At 48.2% G+C, this 20,783-nt stretch overlaps 1 protein-coding gene across 5 annotated transcripts in view; it reads right to left on the bottom strand.

The window, feature by feature from the left end:
• The window catches only part of TMEM164 (transmembrane protein 164), a 166,208-nt gene extending 155,485 nt beyond the window's left edge, over positions 1–10,723 (bottom strand). The window contains exons 1-2 of one of the 5 annotated variants that reach the window (XM_045051249.1): positions 10,485–10,723; positions 8,487–9,157 (exon numbers count right to left, since the gene is read on the bottom strand). In XM_045051249.1, coding sequence (XP_044907184.1) covers positions 8,487–8,876 — 390 coding nt within the window. In that variant the 5' untranslated portion in view covers positions 8,877–9,157; positions 10,485–10,723. Of the gene's footprint in view, positions 1–8,486; positions 9,158–9,480; positions 9,633–9,878; positions 10,050–10,484 lie in introns of those variants that run through there. The other 4 variants (XM_045051248.1, XM_045051247.1, XM_045051246.1 and 1 more) reach the window with 4 other exon arrangements.
• Positions 10,724–20,783: the final 10,060 nt, after the last annotated feature.

Raw genomic sequence — 20,783 nt, 5'->3', positions numbered from 1 at the left:
CACCGCCTCTGACAGAATGGTCATTTTGGATGCTAGAAGGCATTGCATTGGAGCCTGGATTATTCTGGAAGGGGGCAAGCTTGGATGGGCTGGGCTCGGGGACAGACTTGGAAGCAGGGGCGAAGGAACAGGAAAAAGAAAGGTAGCAGGACAGCATCGCATGAGACACTAAAAATCTTCTGGTCGCAGGTGGGATGCCTGCTATCTCATTTCCTGTACTTAATGCCTTCTCGCTCTCATCAATGTTCTTTGTTGTCTGTCCTTGACAGCATGGGCCCTCCTTGGGACAGCACAGAGAACACAATGCTCTAGCTCACGAGCCCCCGACTGAGCACTGATGGGCAACTGCAGTTGGCTATCAGCAGCGCAGAAATGACAGAGCATTTCTGGAGTTTTATTTGGTTTGCCAAGGGAGAAAAGAGATGAAATCTACCCCTGACAGTAATATGCGAATGACTCCCGGTTATAGTTGTGAAGCTTTCTTATGCTTTGCATATATTGTTCCCTATGCCTAGAATTCCATTCCTTCCTACAATGCCCAGCTCATTGAGCACCTACTATGAGCCAGGCTCTGATAGGGGCACTAGAAAAGAAAACCAGACAAACAAGAGTCCCTGCTCTCCCGCAGCTGATGGGTCTCTTTCGTGAGCCAGCTCAAATGTCTCCTCTTCTAGAAGGCTTTCCTTCATTGCACTAGGTTAACAAAAAAAAAGACCCTCTGGGCCCTATGTCTTGTTCAAATGTTACTGTAAATGTCACATTGTAATTTCGTTGATCTTGTCTGTCTCATCTCAAGCGAGTGACACGAGGGGAAAGAATGTTTCGTATTCATCTCTGAATCGTTGGATAAATAGCTGCTGAATGTGGGGTGCCTGGATTGCTCAGCCAGTTGAGCATCTGACTTCAGCTCAAGTCATGATCTCGAAGTTTGTGAGTCTAAACCCTGCGTCAGGCTGTCTGCTGTCTGCATGCAACCCGCTTCAGATCCTCTCTGCCCTTCTGTCTGTCCCCTGCTCACGCTCTCTCTCTCTCAAAAATAAAATGAAACAAGTGTCCTGCAAACAGAATTAGCATGCAGTAACTCTTTGGAAACTCCCCTTAGTTTCCAAAGATCTTAGAGACTGGCAGGGAGGGAGGACCAGAAGGTGATGGAGGCCTGGTTGAAATACTTACTTCAGTGACATAACTCCCAGTCACCAAAGAAGCCACTGGAATGCTGAAGCTACCTTAAAATGTACCTCACAGTAACTTGGGGCCTTCACACTTTTAATCGCAGCCACATTATTTAACACCTACATAAACACTGAGGCACTGCCAGAAGGTTCAATGCCCTGCCCACAGGCCACCCAGATTCACGCCAGTCAGGATGAGCTTTTGAACCAACGTGCTACCTAAAACTTTAGCTACTAGATAATGTCTCTCAAAGTGGGGTTCAAGGCTCACCAACATCAGAATTACGAGGGAGCATGTAATAAATGCAGAGTCCCATCACTGCCCTCCACCTACTCAGACTCCACGTAGAGAGCCAGGGATCTGCACTACACCAAGTTTCCAAGGTCATTTTTCACAACGAAAGTTCGAGAATCCTTTCTCTCCACACCCACAGTTTCTTCATGTCCACACTGCCAGTTACTGGCAGAAGAGGGACACCTAGGACGAGATATTCTCAATTTAACAAAAGATACATAAGACCATGAATACAGTAACTTGATGAGTGGAACCCTTTCACAATGTATGTGTATGTCAAACCATCATGTTGCACACTTTAAGTATCTTACAGCTATCTTACCTCAAAGCTGAAAAAACAATTCAAGTACAAAAAAAAAAAAAAAGATACAAAAGGCCAAGAGAAGTTTACAAATCTGGCTCTTCTCACCAAGGGCATTTTGATGAGGCATGATGACAATGAGCTACCACTGAAACATGCAGAAAGAGATGGAAAGTGAATCACTAGCCTAATAACATTTCTTTAATTTATGCGATATTAAGGAAGGAAAAGAAGTAGGCCTGTCCAGATGTCTGCCGAGGGATTAAGACCAAGATCCAACAGCATAATTTCCTCACTGGGATGAAAGTGAGCAGAGACTCTGGGCAGAGAGCAGGCTGCAGCACTAATCACTGGCTCTTTGTGATGGAAATGCAACAGGAAAGATGTGTGAGCTAGAGCCCTGACCACCTCTCCTCTGACTATTTCAAAAAACGGACAGGAGATTCTCCTAATGGGCACAAGAGACACAGGAACCATGCCCATCAGGCCTCAAAGGAACACAGGCAGGGCCACTGGAGGCCAACAAAAACACAGAGGAGAAAGTTGGCTCTGTCCATCGGGCAGTCAGCATTATCCAGGTACACGCTGAACAACCAATGTACGTGTATGGTATTGTATTAAGCTGTGCAGAGAGTTACAAAGGAGAAAAAAAAATAACACTGACCCCTTCCGTTAAAAAAAATATATATGCTCACGCTAATGGTGGAGACTGAACAAACACACACACGCACAAAAAAAAAAAAGTGACCCAGCCAAATGCAGAATTACCTACAAATATACAAAAGTATACGTTAATGAGCCAAATCATCTGAGGAATGTTCAGAGGGTTGAGAAAGGATGACAAAAGGTGTTACCAGAATGACTGGAATAACTGGAGTCACTCAGGGTCATCTGGAAAGATCTTCAGGACGATCTACAGTGGGGAGGAACAGACAACAAATCCTATGAAGACAACGATGACAAAGGTGGCCCAGGTATGGCAAAAGGGACAAAAATCCAGGGAGGGGCATCTGGGTGGCTCAGTCAGTTAAGCATCCAACTCTTGATTTTGGCTCAGGTCCTGATCTCACGGTTTGTGAGTTTGAGCCCCACATTGGGATCTGTGCTGACAGTGTAGAGCCTGCTTAGGATTCTGTCTCCCTCTCGCTGCCCCTTCCCTGCACTCAGTCACTCGCTCTCTCTCTCAAAATAAATAAATAAATGTGTTGTTTTTTTTTAAGTTTGAAAACAATCCAGGGAGCCTGTGGATCATCCCGTGAGTAGGCGCCAGCAACACACTGTTCCTTAAAAGCGAGCACCATGCTGGGTTATGTTGGCAGGTATAGACTGGGACCAGTCACAACATCCAGTTTTACGGGCTATACATGAGAAAGGTATACAAGCAAGGACTAGGAGCCAGAGAAGAGTCACAGAAATGCTCAGGGGAATGAATTCCAAAAGCTAGCAAAAAAGTTGCAAAGGAGCAGAGGTTTGTCAGTTTCTGACTTGAGGTGAAAATACATTGGTCACGTGCCAGCTCTGATCAGCTCTACCCAGCTTCTCTGTTTAAGTGACCACACAGTTACTTAGAGGATTAAAATGCTTTGTTTTCCACATGGCCCATTTCACAGAGAAGACGGAGACAGGAGAAGGTGAAATAATTTGCTCGGGTCCCCACAGCAAGCCATGAGCAAAACTAGCGTCAGTGTTAAGTCCTAGGGTGGTCTGTGGGTTGTGGGACACAACAATCCACACACGACTTCTCTTAATAATGGACACCCCCAAAGGACGGTAACAATGGAAGATGGAAAAATTCTCTGCAAATTTCCTCGGGGGAAAAAAATAAAACAAACTAAAAAGGAATGTCATGCCTCACTGCTGAGGCCCATATAAACATCATCCTCTTGTGTCCCCCTGGACTGATGACACAGGACACAGTCCATCTGATAAGCTGTCAGCAGATGGCTGGATCCCTCATTGTACCCATTACCCACCAACGTCAATTCCAAGGAGGGGCAGTTATCAGTGCTCCAGACACCAGATGGGGATGAGGAGGTGTGGCTGGTCTGAAGTCAAGGAGGTGGGGGGTGGGGGGGCTAAAAAGCCTAGTTCTCAAATCCATCAGGTTTTCTCTAAAGCAAATCCATCACAGGGTGAACGGAACACACCACTGTTTATTCAGTTAGTTCCAAAAGGTGTCAGAAAAAGCTCAGGAATGTTTTGAAGATGTGCCATTCTTACATTTGCGGCGAGGAAGTAGGAAAATCAAACAGTGAAGCCAAAGCAGGCAAGCCGGATTTGGTGGAAATGAGACTTCTAATATAGTATAAAGAAGACAGGGAATCAATAGCAATGTTAACCCTAAAAAAGGATGGGACTCAGTCAGAGCTACTGGCTAAGGGGCACCTGGGTGGCTCAGTCAGTTGAGCATCCAACTTCAGTTCAGGTCATGATCTCATGGTTCGTGAGTTTGAGCCCCGCATCGTCCTGCTGCTGTTAGCAGGAGCCTGCTTCAAATCCTCTGTCCCCACCCCCGCTTGCACGCGCGTGCTCTCTCTCTCTCTCAAAAATAAATAAACGTTAAGAAAAAACTACTGGCTAAAAACCACTGGCTTGGCGGCACCCAGGTAGCTCAGTCAGTTAAGCAAAAGGGACAAAAATCTTGTTTTTGGCTCAGGTCATGATCTCACGACTCGTGGGGTTTGAGGCCCACAAAGGGCTCTGCACTGACAGCACAGAACCTGCTTGGGAATTCCATCTCCTTCTCTTGCTCCCTGCCCCTCCCCCACTCATGCTCTCCATCTCAAAAATAAACATTAAAAAAGAAAAAAAAAACATTGGCGTGGGACTCTGGGGTCTATGGCATCGATTATTAATTTGGCAAATGTCCAGCCCGGATCCAGCCTGCCTTATGTGCATAGCCATATGTTGTACCCCACTGAGTTCATTGCCCAATCAGGAGATGTTGGACACAGACACGTCCAGAACCGACAGGAACTGGACAATTAGAAAAGCCATCCAAAATGGGGTCTTTTTGTTACGTACCCAAGACACAGACAATATAACCGCACGCAAGGGAGATGAAGGGCCACTAATTTAAGAACACCAGTCTGTACAGACAGAACTGGTCCAACTGGCGAGCATTTTAACCCTTCTGCTGAGAAACTGTAGACTTTAGGATGTAAACAGCTACGAGAATCTCTTTCTGCTTAAGCCTCAATTCCCACTGCAGCGGCTCAGTCTTAAAGCTACCTCTGCCGTGAACTTGCCGGGTGATTTTTGGTACATAGCATAATCGCTGAGTAAATTCACTCCCTGTCACCCATACCTGCAAGAATAACATGCATGAAGGGACTAGCCATGTTCGAAGAAATACTTATTGGCAGACACCACAGATCTTCACCAAGGCTTATCAATGGCGTGTGAGTCTTGGGGCTTATGAATCCTGACAACCCTCTCGCACTCCGGCTGAAGGGATATGGGAGATGGTTGTGCTTCAGTCACACAAACCATGATCACCCACGGTCCCAGGGCCTCTGAGAAATCAGAGGAGACCAAAAAGAAACCGGACAGCAGGAATATTAATCAAGAACAGAGCTCAGACACAAGAACTGCCCTTCGTTATGCTTCTAATGCTGGCAGCCACCCAAGAGCAGCATGGCTATGATGAGGGGTTGTTTAAAAAGGCCTTGGGAATAAATATTTTACAGACTGAAAAATGGGAGATGGGGAAGCTAACCAATTTCCCTCCAACTCTTCCACTTCCTGGCCTAAAGCAATACTGTCCTTGTTATAAACTTACATGGACTCAGAGGAACACGGCCTTTCTATGAAGCCAAAATTGAGTCATCCTGTGGGGAGAAACACACCAGAAATATTTTCTGCTAAGCTGTCCCTTTCATTTCAGTCAATGTGTCCCTTTCCTTTTCGGGACCTCTGAACTCCACAGAATGTTCACTTGCCAAAGCATTTCTCTGTACTCAACATCTCCCCTTTGGAATATACAGTCACAGGAAACGTTTTAACATCTTTTTCCAGGCCCACGCTAACCTATCATAAGCCTAAATAAGATAATGCACGTGAAAGTGCCTTATAAGCAGTAAAGTGCCAGGTAAGTGTAAGGTATTATTAACCACACTGGCTATCATTAGCCCTTGCTGCAGTCAAGTCAGAAAACGGTTTCCAACCATCTGTTGTGGAGTTTTCTAAGGACTCCCACTAACTCTGAAAAATCCATACTTTCCTGCTTCCCAGAAAGAGCCATAGGTAGCATATGGGATGTGGGACTGACCAAAGGCTGGGTCCCACAGCAGGCCTGAGGCTACTAATTTAAATGACACAAAGCAGGGATAGGAGTAAAGCGCATAGAACAATCCTGGTCAGAGTCAAGAATTCCTCAGCATGACTCTGTTCTCTTGCCCCCTGTCCTACAGCTTCAGAGTCTAAGCTAAGCACAGGACAATAAAAAGCATAGGTGACAGACAGGAATCAGTCCACAGTTCCCCGCCCCCACCCAAGCATGCATCCCTCCGCAGCAACCAGCCCCAAGTGCCATCATCATCTACGCATGTGCCCAAGGGTGGCCAGGTCAGGTTGACTTTACTGGGAACGTACAGGAAGCCGAAGATGAACAAGGCCACCTGACCTCGGCAAAGAAGAAATGAGGTTCCTTTTTCCACACAAGGAAGCCAAAAAGCATTTCTAGAATAGCACTCTGTTGCATCCCTGGCCACTACTTGAGAAGAAGAGAATCACAGAACGCTGAGTGTCCAGAGCTAGGCATGCAGCTCTGTGTCATTTGGCAGATGGGTAAACTGAGGCCCAAGAAGTTATTTTTCCTCAAAGTCACACAACTGAATAATGCCAGAACAAAGTCTCTACAGTCTTCTAAAAGCTTCTAAAAACCCTTCCACTCAACACCACGTTGCTGCCAGGTTTGATGTCATCACACCAGTTGCAGCCCCAGTCAGGCTAAATTTGGTCCTTTGTTGACCTTCTAGATATGTGGCTGCCAGAGGCCTCAAGACCCCTTTGTAGGAGAGCCACCCTCTGACCCTCACCACCTGCCATCCAAAAAAAGCACTCCTGTCCCAAGAGCCTCCCACAGCAGCGGCTGAGATGCGTTGTTTCCTCTCATTAACAAAAAGCCCATTCATTAAAAAAAGAAAGAAAGAGGACTGGGCTCAAATTTACACAGAAGGGCTAGCTAGGAGAGCCCTGGGCTTCCTGTGTACAGCATTACATCCCAAGAAGCCCTGTCTTAAAAAAAAAAAAAAAAAAAAAAAAAAGGCCACCCTCCGGCCCCACTGGATGCTGACAGCCACACAGCTATCCACACCCCCCTTGCCATTTCTGCAGACAGGAAGGGGCTGGAGGCCATTCGCCACATTTTACAGATTGGGAAACTGAGGCCAGGAACCTGCAATCGAAGGAGGGCCTAGAACACAGAAGGAGCAAGCGCTGGGCACTCCAGAGCCTCGGAGCCACAAGGAGGCGGCGCCATGATCAGCACAGGCCTCCCCCTGAGACCTCCCAGTCACCACTGACAGCTTGCAACCCCAAGGAGGGTAGGCGACTTTTCCAACCCAGACGCTAATTCGTCTTTTGGCTGTGGGCAAGCAACCTCCCATCCCTGGTCCCTGGGCCCCACCAGGCCTGTAAAACCAAGATAATAATCTCAACCTCCTGCCCCACACAGGGTTGTCACAAGTCTCCGGAGAACAACCTTCTACAAATATAAAAGCAATAAAGATGCTAATGACAGGTTTCAAAACTGTCCCTGAATAAAACACACCAGGTTTTTCACAGCCCGAAATCTAAAATAAAGATTTTTTTTTCCCTTCTCTCCTCTTCCTCCTCCTCCATGATTTTATAGTTTTAGAACATCTCTCCACAAAGGCTGAGTACAGAAAGACTCTCACTCTTGGGCCTCACCCAGATTATTTTTATGTATCTGGCAACTCTCCTTTTCAATCCCATTTGTTTTTCTTAGCACCGCTAATGGGAGGTAAAGAAATCAGCTCTCTGAGCACCCCGGACCATGACCACAGGAAACAGAAGAAGAGTGATAAGATGGAGAGGTTTGCAAAAAATAAATACGCTCTCACCGTGGATAGAGAGCACCAGCCCGGAAGTTCAGGAGTCGGCCTGGGGCCTGTTTCAGAGGGCGCTTAGTAGGAGCTTGGTGCCGCTCCAATGCACACCTCAGAACTGAAAGGCAGACCTCGCCTTAAGAGCATGAAACTCCCCAATGAAAAAAAGAGTCATGAAGAGAAACCCATAGAAGTATATCCCCAAAGTACCACAGTGGAGACAAGGAACCTTATCTGACCACCTCCAGGAAAGGGTGTCGTCAGACCTCTGGGAAATTCACTGCAGCAGAGGGGATGGGGGCAGGCCATGGTCCCCAGATGTGATTCAGAAAGGACACCTGGCTGGGGCTAGACGTCCTGCTTGTGAAAGCCCAGGGTAGGGCTGGGAGGGGAGGGACAGCCTACCAGAGTGCCAGTGGTTCCCAGGGCTCTGTCACTACGTCCCTCACCTCCACTGTGGGGCTGACACATTGTGCAAAGGTGAAAGAAAGCCAAATGTGGAACCCGCACAAAAACAGCCACTCTTGGAAAATCATTTTTAAGGGTCCCGCTTCCCGCAAGATGAAGTGCTCTACACTTCCGAGTGTCCTGAGCACACAAAGGACTCTTATCACTAGGGCTGCCAGGGAAAAAGTCAACACACTCACATGCATCATGGTGACCAGGTGACAAGGGTTGAGCAGGTAGATGACGGTCTTGGTGGCGAACTTAAAGCCCACCTCCACCCCGAAGGTCAGGCACAGGGCTACTAAGAGCAGATTCTTGCTCAGGCTCTCCTTGCCTTCCTCTGGCCGCTGGGTCACCTGCTCTGGCTGGCAGCCACGGCCACCCCTACCGTCCTCCTTCGTCTGCCTCAGGATGTGCCGCAGGGCCACCAGGATCTCCAACAGGGCCAGGGTCAGGACCACCACACTTTCCAGCAGCCGCTGCTGCCAAGAGAGGAAGGCAGCACAGTCGGGGCCCCCATTGCCTGCAAAGCTGGGGTCCACGCCCCCATAGAGCCAGTCCAGGAGACTTTGGTAGCTATACCGGGACATGATGCCAAGTGGTTCCCCTCGACCACCGTGCAGGATGCAAGAGTGAGATGGAACACAAGCCCAGAGGGTTGCCCGGGTGCTGGGACGGGTACCGGAGGGCACACCCCCGCACCCGCACCCCCCTCCAGACACCGGGGCACCTAGAGCAGGGGAAGGGAAGCTACACGCGAGGCCCGGGGTCAAGTGCTGGCTCTAACTTGTCCCCACGGCTGTCTGGGGAGCCCCCCGCGCTTCTCCAGTGGCCACCAACGAGGCAGGGTTGAAAGGAGCCGTTGGCCAATCTAAAAGGAAGGAGAGGAAAAAAAAAAAAAAAAGGTCTCAAAGAGGCAATTGCATCGGGAATTACGAAGCGGGGCGGGGTGACTAGCGAGGGCAGAAAAGGGAACAGGGGCAGTGGCGAAGCAAGCAAGGGTCAGGGGAAGCCGGAGGCCGGGAGGGTCACGGCGAGGGCCGAGGGGACCCGGCAGTGCCGCGGGAGCCAACCGGGGAGCGGCGGGGGTGAGAGCGAGGGGACACGCGGAGGCCAGGAGAGGAGCTAGCGGGGCCGGGCAGGCGGGGAGGGCGACGGGGATGGCAGGGACGCCGGACTCCTCGTCTCACGCACTCGCCACAGGGGGATCGCTTACTCCTGCAACCGCGTGGCCGTCTCTGCCCCCAGCTAGCAACTTCGCCGCCGACGGGCCCCTCCAGCCAATTTAGCGCCGTCCCGGGCCAGCCTCCCGCCCCCGGGTCCACCCCCGAGCCCCCAGCTCCACCCCCGGCCCCAGACGCCCGCCCTCGGGCAGCACCTCCCCCCTCCCGCGGCCCGCCCGGGACCAGCCCCCCTGGCGCAGGCAGCAGCGGGAGGAAGCCGGCGGGGAGGGAGGAGGGGGGGAGAGGGAGGCCGGGCCAGCCGGGGGCTGGGCTTCGGCCGGCCCCCTCCCTCCGCCCCGGCGCCGCATCTGCCCGCGCCTCCCGCCCGGCCCGGGGACCGGCTGCCGCGCCCCTTGGGGCTCCACTCACCGGCAGTTCGGCCCGCGGCCCCGGCTCGGCGGCCGCTCGCCTCCCGCGCTCCCCGCGCTCCCCGCGCCCCGGCGCTCGGCTCCCCCGGCGGCCGCAGCTGCCGCCGCCGCCGCCGCCGCCGCCACAGCGCGCGGCTCCTCCTCCCCGTCTTCCTCCCCCTGCAGCGGCCGCGCTCGCTTCCTCCTTCTTCCCCTCCCTCTCTCCTCCCCCTCGCCGCCGCCGCCTCCCACCACCCCCCCCCCCCGGCGGCGTCCCGCGCAGCCTCTCGCCCCCCCCCACGCCCTCGGGCAGCTACCGCCCCGCCTCGCCGCCTCCCCGCCGCGACCTCCCTAGCTCCCACTGTTCACACCTCCCATCCCCCTCCCCCCTCCCCTCTCCACCCTCCTCCGGCCTCAGTCCCCGCCTCCTTCCCCCCCTCCCCCGGCCTGCCTCGCGTTCTGCACTCCTCGAGCCTGCACGCGTGCACATCCACCTTCCTTCACCGCCCGTCTACACAGTCCGCCCCCTCAGGGAAGCCGTTTTGGCCGACTCCGGCTCCCGCGATCCCGTTGCCCCGGGCGCGTCTGTGTCCACCGAGCACATAGTAGGAGCTCAGCGGGCCCTCACCAAGCTCACGGGGAATGAAGAAGCCTGGCTAATGCTGAGCCGCTGTGCCAGCTTTCCTTCGGGGTGTTTGCATGGCTGTGACCTTCTCGGCGCGTCTCCTCCTTTCTGCCCTGAAAGGAGACTCCTGCGGGACCGGGATGTCCTCTTCCCTTGCCTTTGTCGCCCCAGTCCCACTGGCGGTTTCAGTGCCTGACGATGGAGGCCTCTTTTCCTTCTTTTCCTTGCTCTGCTCCGGTATTTTTCTCCCTTTACCCCAGGCCACGGCCACTCCCTCCCCTGGCCCTCCTCCCTTTTTCTCCCGCCCTGCCCTACACCTTAGACTTGCTGCAGGAAAAGATGCCTCCCCCAACCTTTTCCCCTCCCCTGTCCCTATAGGGGACCAGCTGCTTTCCAACCCGCATTCACGCGGCTGAGGGAAGTGCCCCTGAAGGCCAGCCAGGACAGTGGGGGTGTGGAGGGGCCCAAGAATGGGAAAAGAGCGGCTGATTGGAGCAAGGTCCCCTCTTCTTCGCTGCCTCTACCCCCCCGTCTGTGGTTTGATTCTCTTGGGACAAGGAAACAGGAAAGGGACCTCAGAATCTACCTCACAGTGATTTAACATTTATTGAAGACTCACAGTGAGTTAGGAGAATATCCAGAAAAACACAGTCAGGCACTTTGCCTAGGAAACACTTTCGGGTGTTGGCGGCAAGCCAGACTCAAAACATAAAATACAATCTACTGTATTATCAGGCCATGGTCCTCCTATCCTTTCCAAGCCTGGTTTTCCCCACAAATAGAGCTTCAGGGCCAGGTGGCTTTATCTAATTCGAAGCTCTGTATGGCATCCACCAGAGGCCCAATGCTTTTCAAGTGCTAATTAATAAAGAACAGCTCATTCATTCTCCTTAGGTGTTTTGTTAAATCCTCTGCAACATAACCAAGAAAGAAGAAGGGTAAAGTTGTGGTGCTCCCGGCAATGACCTGCAGCATCTGGAGACCTCAAGTTCCTCGCTTCCAGGAAGTAAGAATGAGATTATAGAATTCAGTAAATGGCTTCATTAATCCCTCCAATTTTCCTGCTGAACTTCAGTTGGCAGTTTGGCCTACAGGGTCCTGTGTTTGCAAAACGACAGTCTTTAGTGACTATAGTCCAGCTAACTTCCTCATCTGAGTCACAAATTCCTCTTTTTTATAGGTAGAAGGGCCAAGTGTTTTTGGCCCAGGCCTGTAATCCCATTTACTTGCTGTGACCCTTTGGGCAATCGATGCAACCTCTCTGTGCCTCAACTTCCATTAATTGAATTAACTATCATCTAATTCCTAGGATTACACACTTGGAAATGCGTTGAATTATGTACGACATTATGCTGTATCTGGTGCATAGACATAAATGCTCAGTAAATGCTACCCATTATTGTTACCCAGTTCTGCATCTGTGTGTGCTTGCGTACATACGGCATACACCCTGAAATTTAGTGCCCTCCCCCACACCTGCATAAACAATCCTACCCAGCCTTCAGATCGCATGTGATATTGCTTTTTCCCCCAGCTCCCAGAGCTTTCTCCCTCCTCTGAACTTCTATAGCAGTTATTGCCTGCACAACTCATTTTATCCTGAATCACATACTGCCTCCCATTGTTTTCTCATTGTTAGTCCTGTCCCCCACACTCACATCTTTGACAGCAGGGGATGGGTCTTAATCTTTTCTAACCGCCCCCCCCATCACAGCACCTAGGGAGTGGCAAATCCAGTAGGCACTAGACAAACACTAGGAGATTGTTGTCCCCATAGGTTAAAAAAAGGCAAGCAATAATTGAACCAAAATGGTGGGTCAAATTTTAGAAATTCAAAAAGACTCAGACAAATGTCCTGATCGCTTCCTTGCTGGGACACAGGCCAGAGGCTTCTTGTCTATAAACAGTAAGAAGAGCAAATGAACTTTGCTTTTTAAGGCGAATTAACTTTGCCTTGTGGGGCACAGTGAAAAGGGAACCCGGAATCCAGGCTCCGTGCAGGGGGATCTTGGGGGAAATCAGCTCTCCTTGCTTCAGCGTACTCAGGAAAAATGAGGGGGTTGAAATAGAATGGTTTCTAAGATACCTGCCAGCTCTCATATTCTATGATGCTGGGAACTCAGCCTTCCCGCCTTTTCATCCAAGTCATGTTTGAATCTTAAAGCAGAAAGCCCATCTAGCTGGCCTGGTGATAGGAGCCACCTCTCTGCCTGTTGAGACAATACCCTAAATTCTTTTGTCCAAAGTACCTTCCCAGGTGTGAGATCAGCTGACCTCCCGTGGAGTGCAAAGCAGCAGAAATTATAACCTCTTTTGTACCACGGACAGAGGCTCAGAAAGGTAAAGTGACTTGCCTAAGATCACACAGAGCGAGCACTAGAAGTTAGGATTCAACAGCACAGGCTGGAGGAAGCTCTTTCTCTTTGACTTGGCCATCTGACCTTTTCTCCCCCTGCACTTTATATTCTCTCAATCCATTCCTGTCCCTCTACCCACAATGTAACCTGAAAGTCAAATGCATGCGTGATAGCCCACAAGCAAAAAACAATGCACAATCCCAATATTATATCAAGTATTATCAGTTAAAATAAAATGCATGTGTTTGGGGGAGAATGAAGAGAGAAGGCTTTGTCTTGATTTGACTATCCGCTTACTGCTTCTTGCCCCCTCCCCATTCATTCAACTCCAGCTTTCATTCCACAGATATTTACTGAGCCTCTGTTAAGCACTCAGGAATTTGCCGGACAGGGGGGCTTCAAGGAGCTTAAAATCCAGCTAGGGGGACATGACTCACAAACAAGGAAGGGCTAGATAATGGTACACGAGGGAGGCATAAATAAATACAAGCAAAGCAAATAGCTGCTTCCTCCAGAGCACGTCTCGCCCATGAGCTGCACAGACAAGGAAGGCAAGAAGAATTCAGGGGTAGTTCAACATCAGGCAAAACTCATCCATGGGGAGAGAGATCCACATGGCAGTGAAAGGAAGCAGAACTTGTCACCTCAAAATATGCCTCTTTGGCATAAGGATTATTTTAGGCGGATTATTTAAAAGAAGAAGAAGAAAGAAAGAAAGAAAAACAGCAGACACAGGAAAAGCTCTGAAAACTGAGAAGTATCCGTTGGTAAGAGACATTTACATTTACAAGGGAAATCTCCATCTGCCCTAAGCCTTGACTTGCTGTCCTGACGTGCTTTCCTCATATTTGGCAGAAAGGTGCAAATCCCATCCTGTCCCTACTTCACAAGAATACACTCAGGACAAATAAGATTACACACATGAGGCTTTTTGTAATCTTGCTGATATACAAGTCCAAAAGATGATGACCATCATTAAATCTTAAATCATGGAAAAGTCATGCTTTCACCAGGGAAGCCCTTAAAATACATACCTCTGGTACATGCTAAGAACAGAAAGAAAAAGTTCAGAGACATCACACACACCAAAAAGGTCTTTGGTTTGGGGTAAACTAACTTTGAACAGAAACTGACATTACTTTTTTTTTTTAATGTTTATTTACTTTTGAGGGAGAGAGAGACACACACACACACGGAGCGCGAGTGGGGGAGGGGCAGAGAGAGAGGGAGACAGAATCTGAAGCAAGCTCCAAGCTCTGGGATGTCAGCATGGAGCTTGACGCGGGGCTCGAACTCACGAACCGTGAGATCATGTCCTGAGCTGAATTCGAACGCTTAACTGGCTGAGCCACACAGGCGCCTCAGAAACTGACATTATTAAGCAGTTTATTTATCATCTAGAAAGCCCAAGTTGAAGAAAAAAGTTCAAGGCCAGAAATGAGTCCTCAGGCCTCCAAATTGAAACCTTCCCCTAATTCCATTCATTGACTATCAGTGGAAAAATGTTTTCTTGGCTTGTGATCCTCAGCCACCACTTACTCTGTCATCAGAAATTCAATTTGGCATTATTCGGCTATTTAAATCATGAAGCAGTCAGGTGGTTGTCTTTCTTCCAGGGGTTCCAAGAAAGGTCTGTGGTTAAATGTCACAGGCTCAGGCAGAGCCAAAAGCTTGCTGTGGCATACTGGGCAAAGGACGCCTGCTTGCTCTGCCCTTGACACAGCCTGGGCAAGCCTGGCTGGGTAGCACGGTAATATGGTTGAAAGCATAGGGGACTGGTAGCCAGGACACGGGGATTGGCTTTGACTTGCTTGGGCCAGTCACTCCCTTTCTTGGGGTCTCAGCTCTCTCTTTTGGAATCCAAAAGGATTTCAGTCAGTCACTCTAAATTCCCTTCTACCTTTAATATTCTCTGAAAATAACTGGGGAACGGGGGCGCCTGGGTGGTTCAATCAATCGGTTAAGCGTCCAACTTCGTCTCAAATCATCATCTCGCAGGTTCGTGAGTTGGAGCCCTGTGTGGGCTCTGTGCTGATGGCTCAGAGCCTGGAGCCTGCCTGGGATTCTGTGTCTCCCTCTCTCTCTGCTCCTTCTTTCCCCCTCTCAAAAATAAATAAACATTTAAAAAATCATGAAAATAATTGGGAACGTTATGGTAAGAGAACTGGCCTTACAGATTTGGACAGCAGTTTGGAGTCCTGGATATCTCTTTAGTATCTATACCATGATGTGGTAAAGAAAAAGTTGCTTCATTGAATAGAGACATAAATCAATTCACTGCAATCTAAGCTAATCACAGGTGCATGGAAGTGGCAGACCCAGCATCTTCCTGAGGGAGGCTCATTTCTCCTGGCTGTATTTCCTCACATCCTTTGTTATTGTTGTTTTTTAATAAATTCGTACTGAGGGACACTATGTGCCGGGTAATACGTACAAACAGGTATTTTATAGCTACAATTTTACAGACAACATATATTTCGAGCATTAGACTGCATAAACCCACATCCCTTTTTTCATGCAGAAGTTGAATATTGCGAGAAATATTTTAAGTCTCTGATGCTAAAATTAACATGAAAAGTATCAACTTTATTTTATGTATCAATATTTGAATAACAAAGTCAAGGAACAAACTGGCCCTGAAATCAGGGAGACCTGGGTTCAATTCCTTGCCAACAAGGAGCTTTTGCAACCCCAGGCAAGTGACTTAACCCCTCAGAGCCTTTCTCCTCATATGTGACATGTTATCTGCAGCATTTACCTTGTAGGGTAGTGGTGAGGATCGATGTGGTAATATATATGGAAAGTAGCTAGCGTCCTGTCTTGCAAGTGAGTCACTCGATAACTGTTTGCTTTAGGGATTCCCCCCTTTTCAATTCAAAACATTCATGCTATAATCCTAAAACAGAAATCAAATCTACCCCAAGTCGGTCAAGTGGACCATTTTTCTGTTGAAAACCCTTTCGCTGCTGTAGCCTCAGGTGAAACTGACATCCTGTCCGGCCACAACATAGAAGTGGAGTTATTAGAAACCGCATACTTTCCTGCAGGGGAGGAAGAAGAAAGGAAAGGAAGAAAACCAAGCATCTGGTACATGTGCAATTGATTTTGAGATGTGGGCAAGCTGGCAGTTTGTAGTTGCTCTTTTCCTGAAGTGCAACGCTGTCAGAAATCAATATGCTGAAAGCAGTTTTGGAAAGCTTGCTTGGGAACCCCTGGAGGATTCTGAGAGCTGCAGCCGCATCCATTCTACCTCTAGGCAAGTCCACTACCCTAACCTGGTTCTCTGTTTGTAAGATAAAGCAGGCAGGACACTATCTCCTCTCCATCCCAGCCGTGGAGTCAGAGCCAGGAAAGGAGATAGATTTCATTTGACTTAGATTACTAAGGAGTATTGATAATAATCCCCCTCCTGGAGTGGGTTAAAGAGTGTCCAGGGCCAGGTGAATTTGCATCTCTTCTGAGAATTCTTGAGGGGAAGTGCGGCAGTAGCAATCAGCTTCCGAATTTACACTCAGTATCTCAATCCACACCTGAGAATAACAACATTATTAACCATGATGAAAATAGAAACAACTGTCATTTATTGAGTAGTTATGTGCTAAATTATCTCAACCCTGGGGGAAACCAAGGCTCAGGGAGAGAGAGACAGAGGCAGAGACAGAGACAGAGAAAGACAGTGAGAATAAGTAATTTGCTTAAGGTCCCACTGGTAATAAGTGGAAGGGTGCATTTCCAAGCCAGATCTATCCAAATGCAGAGCTTGACCAGCTGACCCCCACACCACCTGTCTCTTGTCATATGAATGACCTGTGGCTTGGTCTTGCAAAGTGACTGACTAGGTGTGGAGGACTAATTTGTGAACAAGAACACAGTCTCTACTGTTTGGACCCGGGGAGCTGAGAAGCAAATGAGCCACGCGGGGTTTGAGCCCGGGTCCTCAGCCTCACGATCACAATATTTTAATTATCTGCATGCTTGGTGATACCTCCTACCCTAAAAATGGGTATGCCTTTCACTTTGCTGCTCCAAATCAGGAAGTGATTTGCTCTTTCAAGGACTCATTTGGCATAGCTGGCATCTGCTTTCAAAGCCCTGAGGACTGAATATCTTCAGTGCAGTTCCCTCTTGGATGGGATTCTCCAGATATTGATGGATTTGTTTGTAAGGACACAGAGACAGAACAGAGGAATGAGACAGGAGTCCCAATTTTGCCTGTGGACTGGCCTCTAGCATGCTAATCCATATATACACCAGCAGTTCAACACATGAACATTTTATCCTCAGATTCTTGGTTTATCTCCGTGCACCCCGGCCACTTGCCGGAGTCTCCCCGACTTGATGCTACCTTTTGTGGTGGAGGCTTAACTTCAGGGCCACTTCCTGGTGTATTCTTACACGTGTTCTTTTCATCAACCCCCTATTCATCCTTTCTGACCCGTAGAGACCACGATATACTGTTAGTCCCCAGCATAACCACAGACTCCATTCCCTTCCATATTTGATATTTCCTTTACTCAGGCTTACAACGGTTTGCAGGAACTCTATGTTGAGAAAGGTACAATTTATCATCACAACAGGTGGATAATAAGATGCAGTGACTACATGGGACTCACAAGCTTTCTGTTTTCCACCTCAGAATGGGTCATCTCTGACATGACATTTCCTGGGTTTTCAGAGGTTATAACAGCATAGTATTTATGAACTTCATCACGCACATGAAGAGTGATGGGATCCACTAAAGTAAAATTGAATTGGACGTTAAAAAGTAAACATACTTTTTATATTTAAAAGTAGAATATAAGCCTGTGTGGCCCAGTCAGTTAAGCGTCCAACTCTTGGTTTTGGCTCGGGTAATGATCTCACAGATCGTGAGATGGAGCCCCACTTCTGGCTCTGTGCTGACAGCACAAAGCCTACTGGGGATTCCTTCTCTCCCGCTCTCTCTGTCCCTCCCCTGCTCGCTCGCTCTCTCTCTCCCTCTCTCTCTCAAAATAAATAAGTAAACTGGGGTGCCTGGGTGGCTTGGTCTGTTGAGCATCCCACTTCAGGTCAGGTCATGATCTCACGGTCTATGAGTTTGAGACCCACATTAGGCTCTGTGCTGACAGCTCAGAGTCTGGAACCTGCTTCCTATTCTGTGTCTCCCTCTTTCTGCCCCTCTCTGCCTCATGTCTCTGTCTCTCTCTCTCTCTCTTTCTCTTGAAAGTAGAAACAAACATTAAAAAAAAAGATTAAAAATAATAAATAAATAAGTAAACTTAACAATTTTTAAAAAGTAAATATAGTATAGCACAGTGCCTATAGCTAACAGTGCTGTATTATATACTTAGAAACTTGCTTAAAGGGTAGATCTTGTGTGAAGTGTTTTTTTTTATCATGAAAAAAAAAATGATAAACAGGCCAAGAGGAAACTTTTGGAATCAAAGGACATGTTCATGGCAGTGATTGTGGTGGTGATTTCATGAGTGTATTCTTATTTCCAAACTCATCAAGTTCTATATATTAAATATGTACAGCTTTTTGTATGTCAATCATACCTCAATTAAGTGGTTTTTTTTCTTGAGTAAACATAACTGGGTCAAGAGTACAAGGGATCTCTCTGCACACTTCTTACAACTGCACATGAATGTACAATTATCTCAAACAGTTTAATTTTTTAAAACCAAATACAAATTTTTATATACAGGATTTGGTCTAGTGTTTCTGAAAGAAACAGATGGGTGGATAATTGGGTCCACACAATTCTGTTTCCCTCCAAGGTCAAAGGAACTCCAACTCTGAGTGCAGAAGCCATGCCCTCATTAATATTCAATTCTTTTAAGGTAAAAGAAGGAAAGAAGAAAAGAAAAACAGAAATAAAAAAATGTAAAGAAAAAGATGAGATATCTCATGGTGTTTGTTGTCTTTTCTTTTTTTTTCTTTCTTTTTTTTTTTTTTTTTTTTTTCCCTCACTGTAATTTCCCCACCTTGGTTGGGTCTCTGGCAATAACCAAAACTTATTTTAACCTAGCCACATGGTCTGTTTGAGATGGTCATGTCAACCATAAATAGAAGGGATCTTTCCAAATGGAGCTTCTGGGGAAAAAAAAAACTATTTATCTGCCTCTAGGGCCATTTGCATTTTCTGGGCCTCTCCTAGCACTGTCTGCTCCCCCCCCCCCAACTTTCTCATCACATCATCCAAAGATTGGATTTCATTCTGTTTTCTCTAGGAGACAGACCAGGCTTGCCTGGAAAGAAAACATCTCTGGAGAGATTAGACTCTGACTAATTCTCATTTCCAGCATCTAAAGGCAGAGGATTAGATTAAGAAATAACATAATACTGTGCTCCGATTGCTCTATGCGAGCTCTCTAATATATGGCATTTTTAATGGATACCAGCCAAGGTGGTTCTTAGCAGCAGATGGTGAGTACTATATTGGTCAGCGGCCCTGCAACCCCTACAAAGAAGACAAGAGGAGTAACTTAGATTTAGACCAGAAAAAAATGACCTCTGGTTTTACGTCTCGCTCTGATGTAAATATTCAAAGCCATAAGTTTCACACGGAAGTGGGTATTTATGCAAGCTGGAGGCGGAAGGGTAAAAATGCTATTTCATTCTAGGCAACGCCTATGGCTAAAGGGGCCAAGACAACTAGCATTAAGCAGGACCAGCCTGGGTTTTCACTTCCTGTTCCTTCTGACATCCCTCGAAAAGTCTGTCACTGCTCCTTCCTTCTTGCTTTTATTTTCCTTCTCTTCCTTACCCTGTCTCCTTCCAGTTCTCCTTTTCCCTTAGCCCAGAAAATTGTATTTACCTTCAAACACAGCCTAAAATGTTCAAATAGTGCCACCTGACTGGGAAACCTGGCAAGCGTTTCTGTCCATCCCTTGTCATTGGCCCCTCCTACTCTGAGTGGGCTCACAGCTCTGGGATGAGCCATCCCAGCCACCCCAGCCACCCCCAGAGTAGGGGCATCTAGATCTGGCTGCCTGTTGCCCCCAGAAGGAAGGTGGGGGAAAATGACTCGCCTTTGCTAAGAGGACTTCCTTGGCTGTTCTCCGACCCTACAGAAAAGCACATTGCAACAGGGGGATTCTGACATTTCCCTGCATTCCACCCTCCCTCTTACTCCTGTCTGCCAAGATTCCTGCCTTTTCCTCTGGGCAGGTGAAAAAAAACACCTGCAAATATAACTGTTGCTTCTTGGATCGCTGTATTAAACAGCATGAGCAACATTAGAGATCCATAGAGGATAAGAGAGGACCAACAGAAGGGAGAGAACTGGTATTCTCTGCTCATGAGGCCAGTATTACAAGAAAGACCAAGCAGGGCTCCTGGGTGGCTCAGTTCGCTAAGCATCTGACTTTGGCTCAGGTCATGATCTCATGATTTATGAGTTTGAGGCTCACTTTGGGTGAGCCCTGCTTCTCTCTCTCTCTCTCTCTCCGCCCCCCCTCTCTCTCTCTCCCCCTCGTGGGATCCTCTCTCTGCCCTTGCTCACTTGTGACCTCTCTCTCTCAAAACAAAAACAAAAACAAAAACAAACAGAAAACAAATAAGACCAAGTAGCCCTGACCTTTCTTACAGACTCCACTTTTTTTCCCCCCACAGTGACAAATGAAATCAGAAGGGGTAAGGAGAGGCTTTTAGGGAATCAGAAGATAAGCTAAAATCATGTCTCCTAGATTTAATTCTTCCCCTAACGAAAGGCAAAGAGGAATGCTGGCCTGAATCCCAAGTAAGACAGTTGCCTGAATGGGGTGCCTGCGTGGCTCAGTTGGTTGAGTGTCCAACTTCAGCTCGGGTCATGGTCTCATGGTTTGTGGGTTCGAGCCCCGTGTCGGGCTCTGTGCTGACAGCTTGTTCAGAGCCTGGAGCCTGCTCCGGATTCTATCTCCGTTTCTCTCTGTCCCTGCCCTGCTCATGCTCTGTCTTGGTCTCTCTCCAAAATAACCATTAA

The sequence above is a fragment of the Felis catus genome, chromosome X, assembly GCF_018350175.1.
Source record: "Felis catus isolate Fca126 chromosome X, F.catus_Fca126_mat1.0, whole genome shotgun sequence".
Classification (NCBI taxonomy): domain Eukaryota; kingdom Metazoa; phylum Chordata; class Mammalia; order Carnivora; family Felidae; genus Felis; species Felis catus.
The sequence above is the reverse complement of the archived record's forward strand: the minus strand, read 5'-3'. Positions and strand labels throughout refer to the sequence as shown.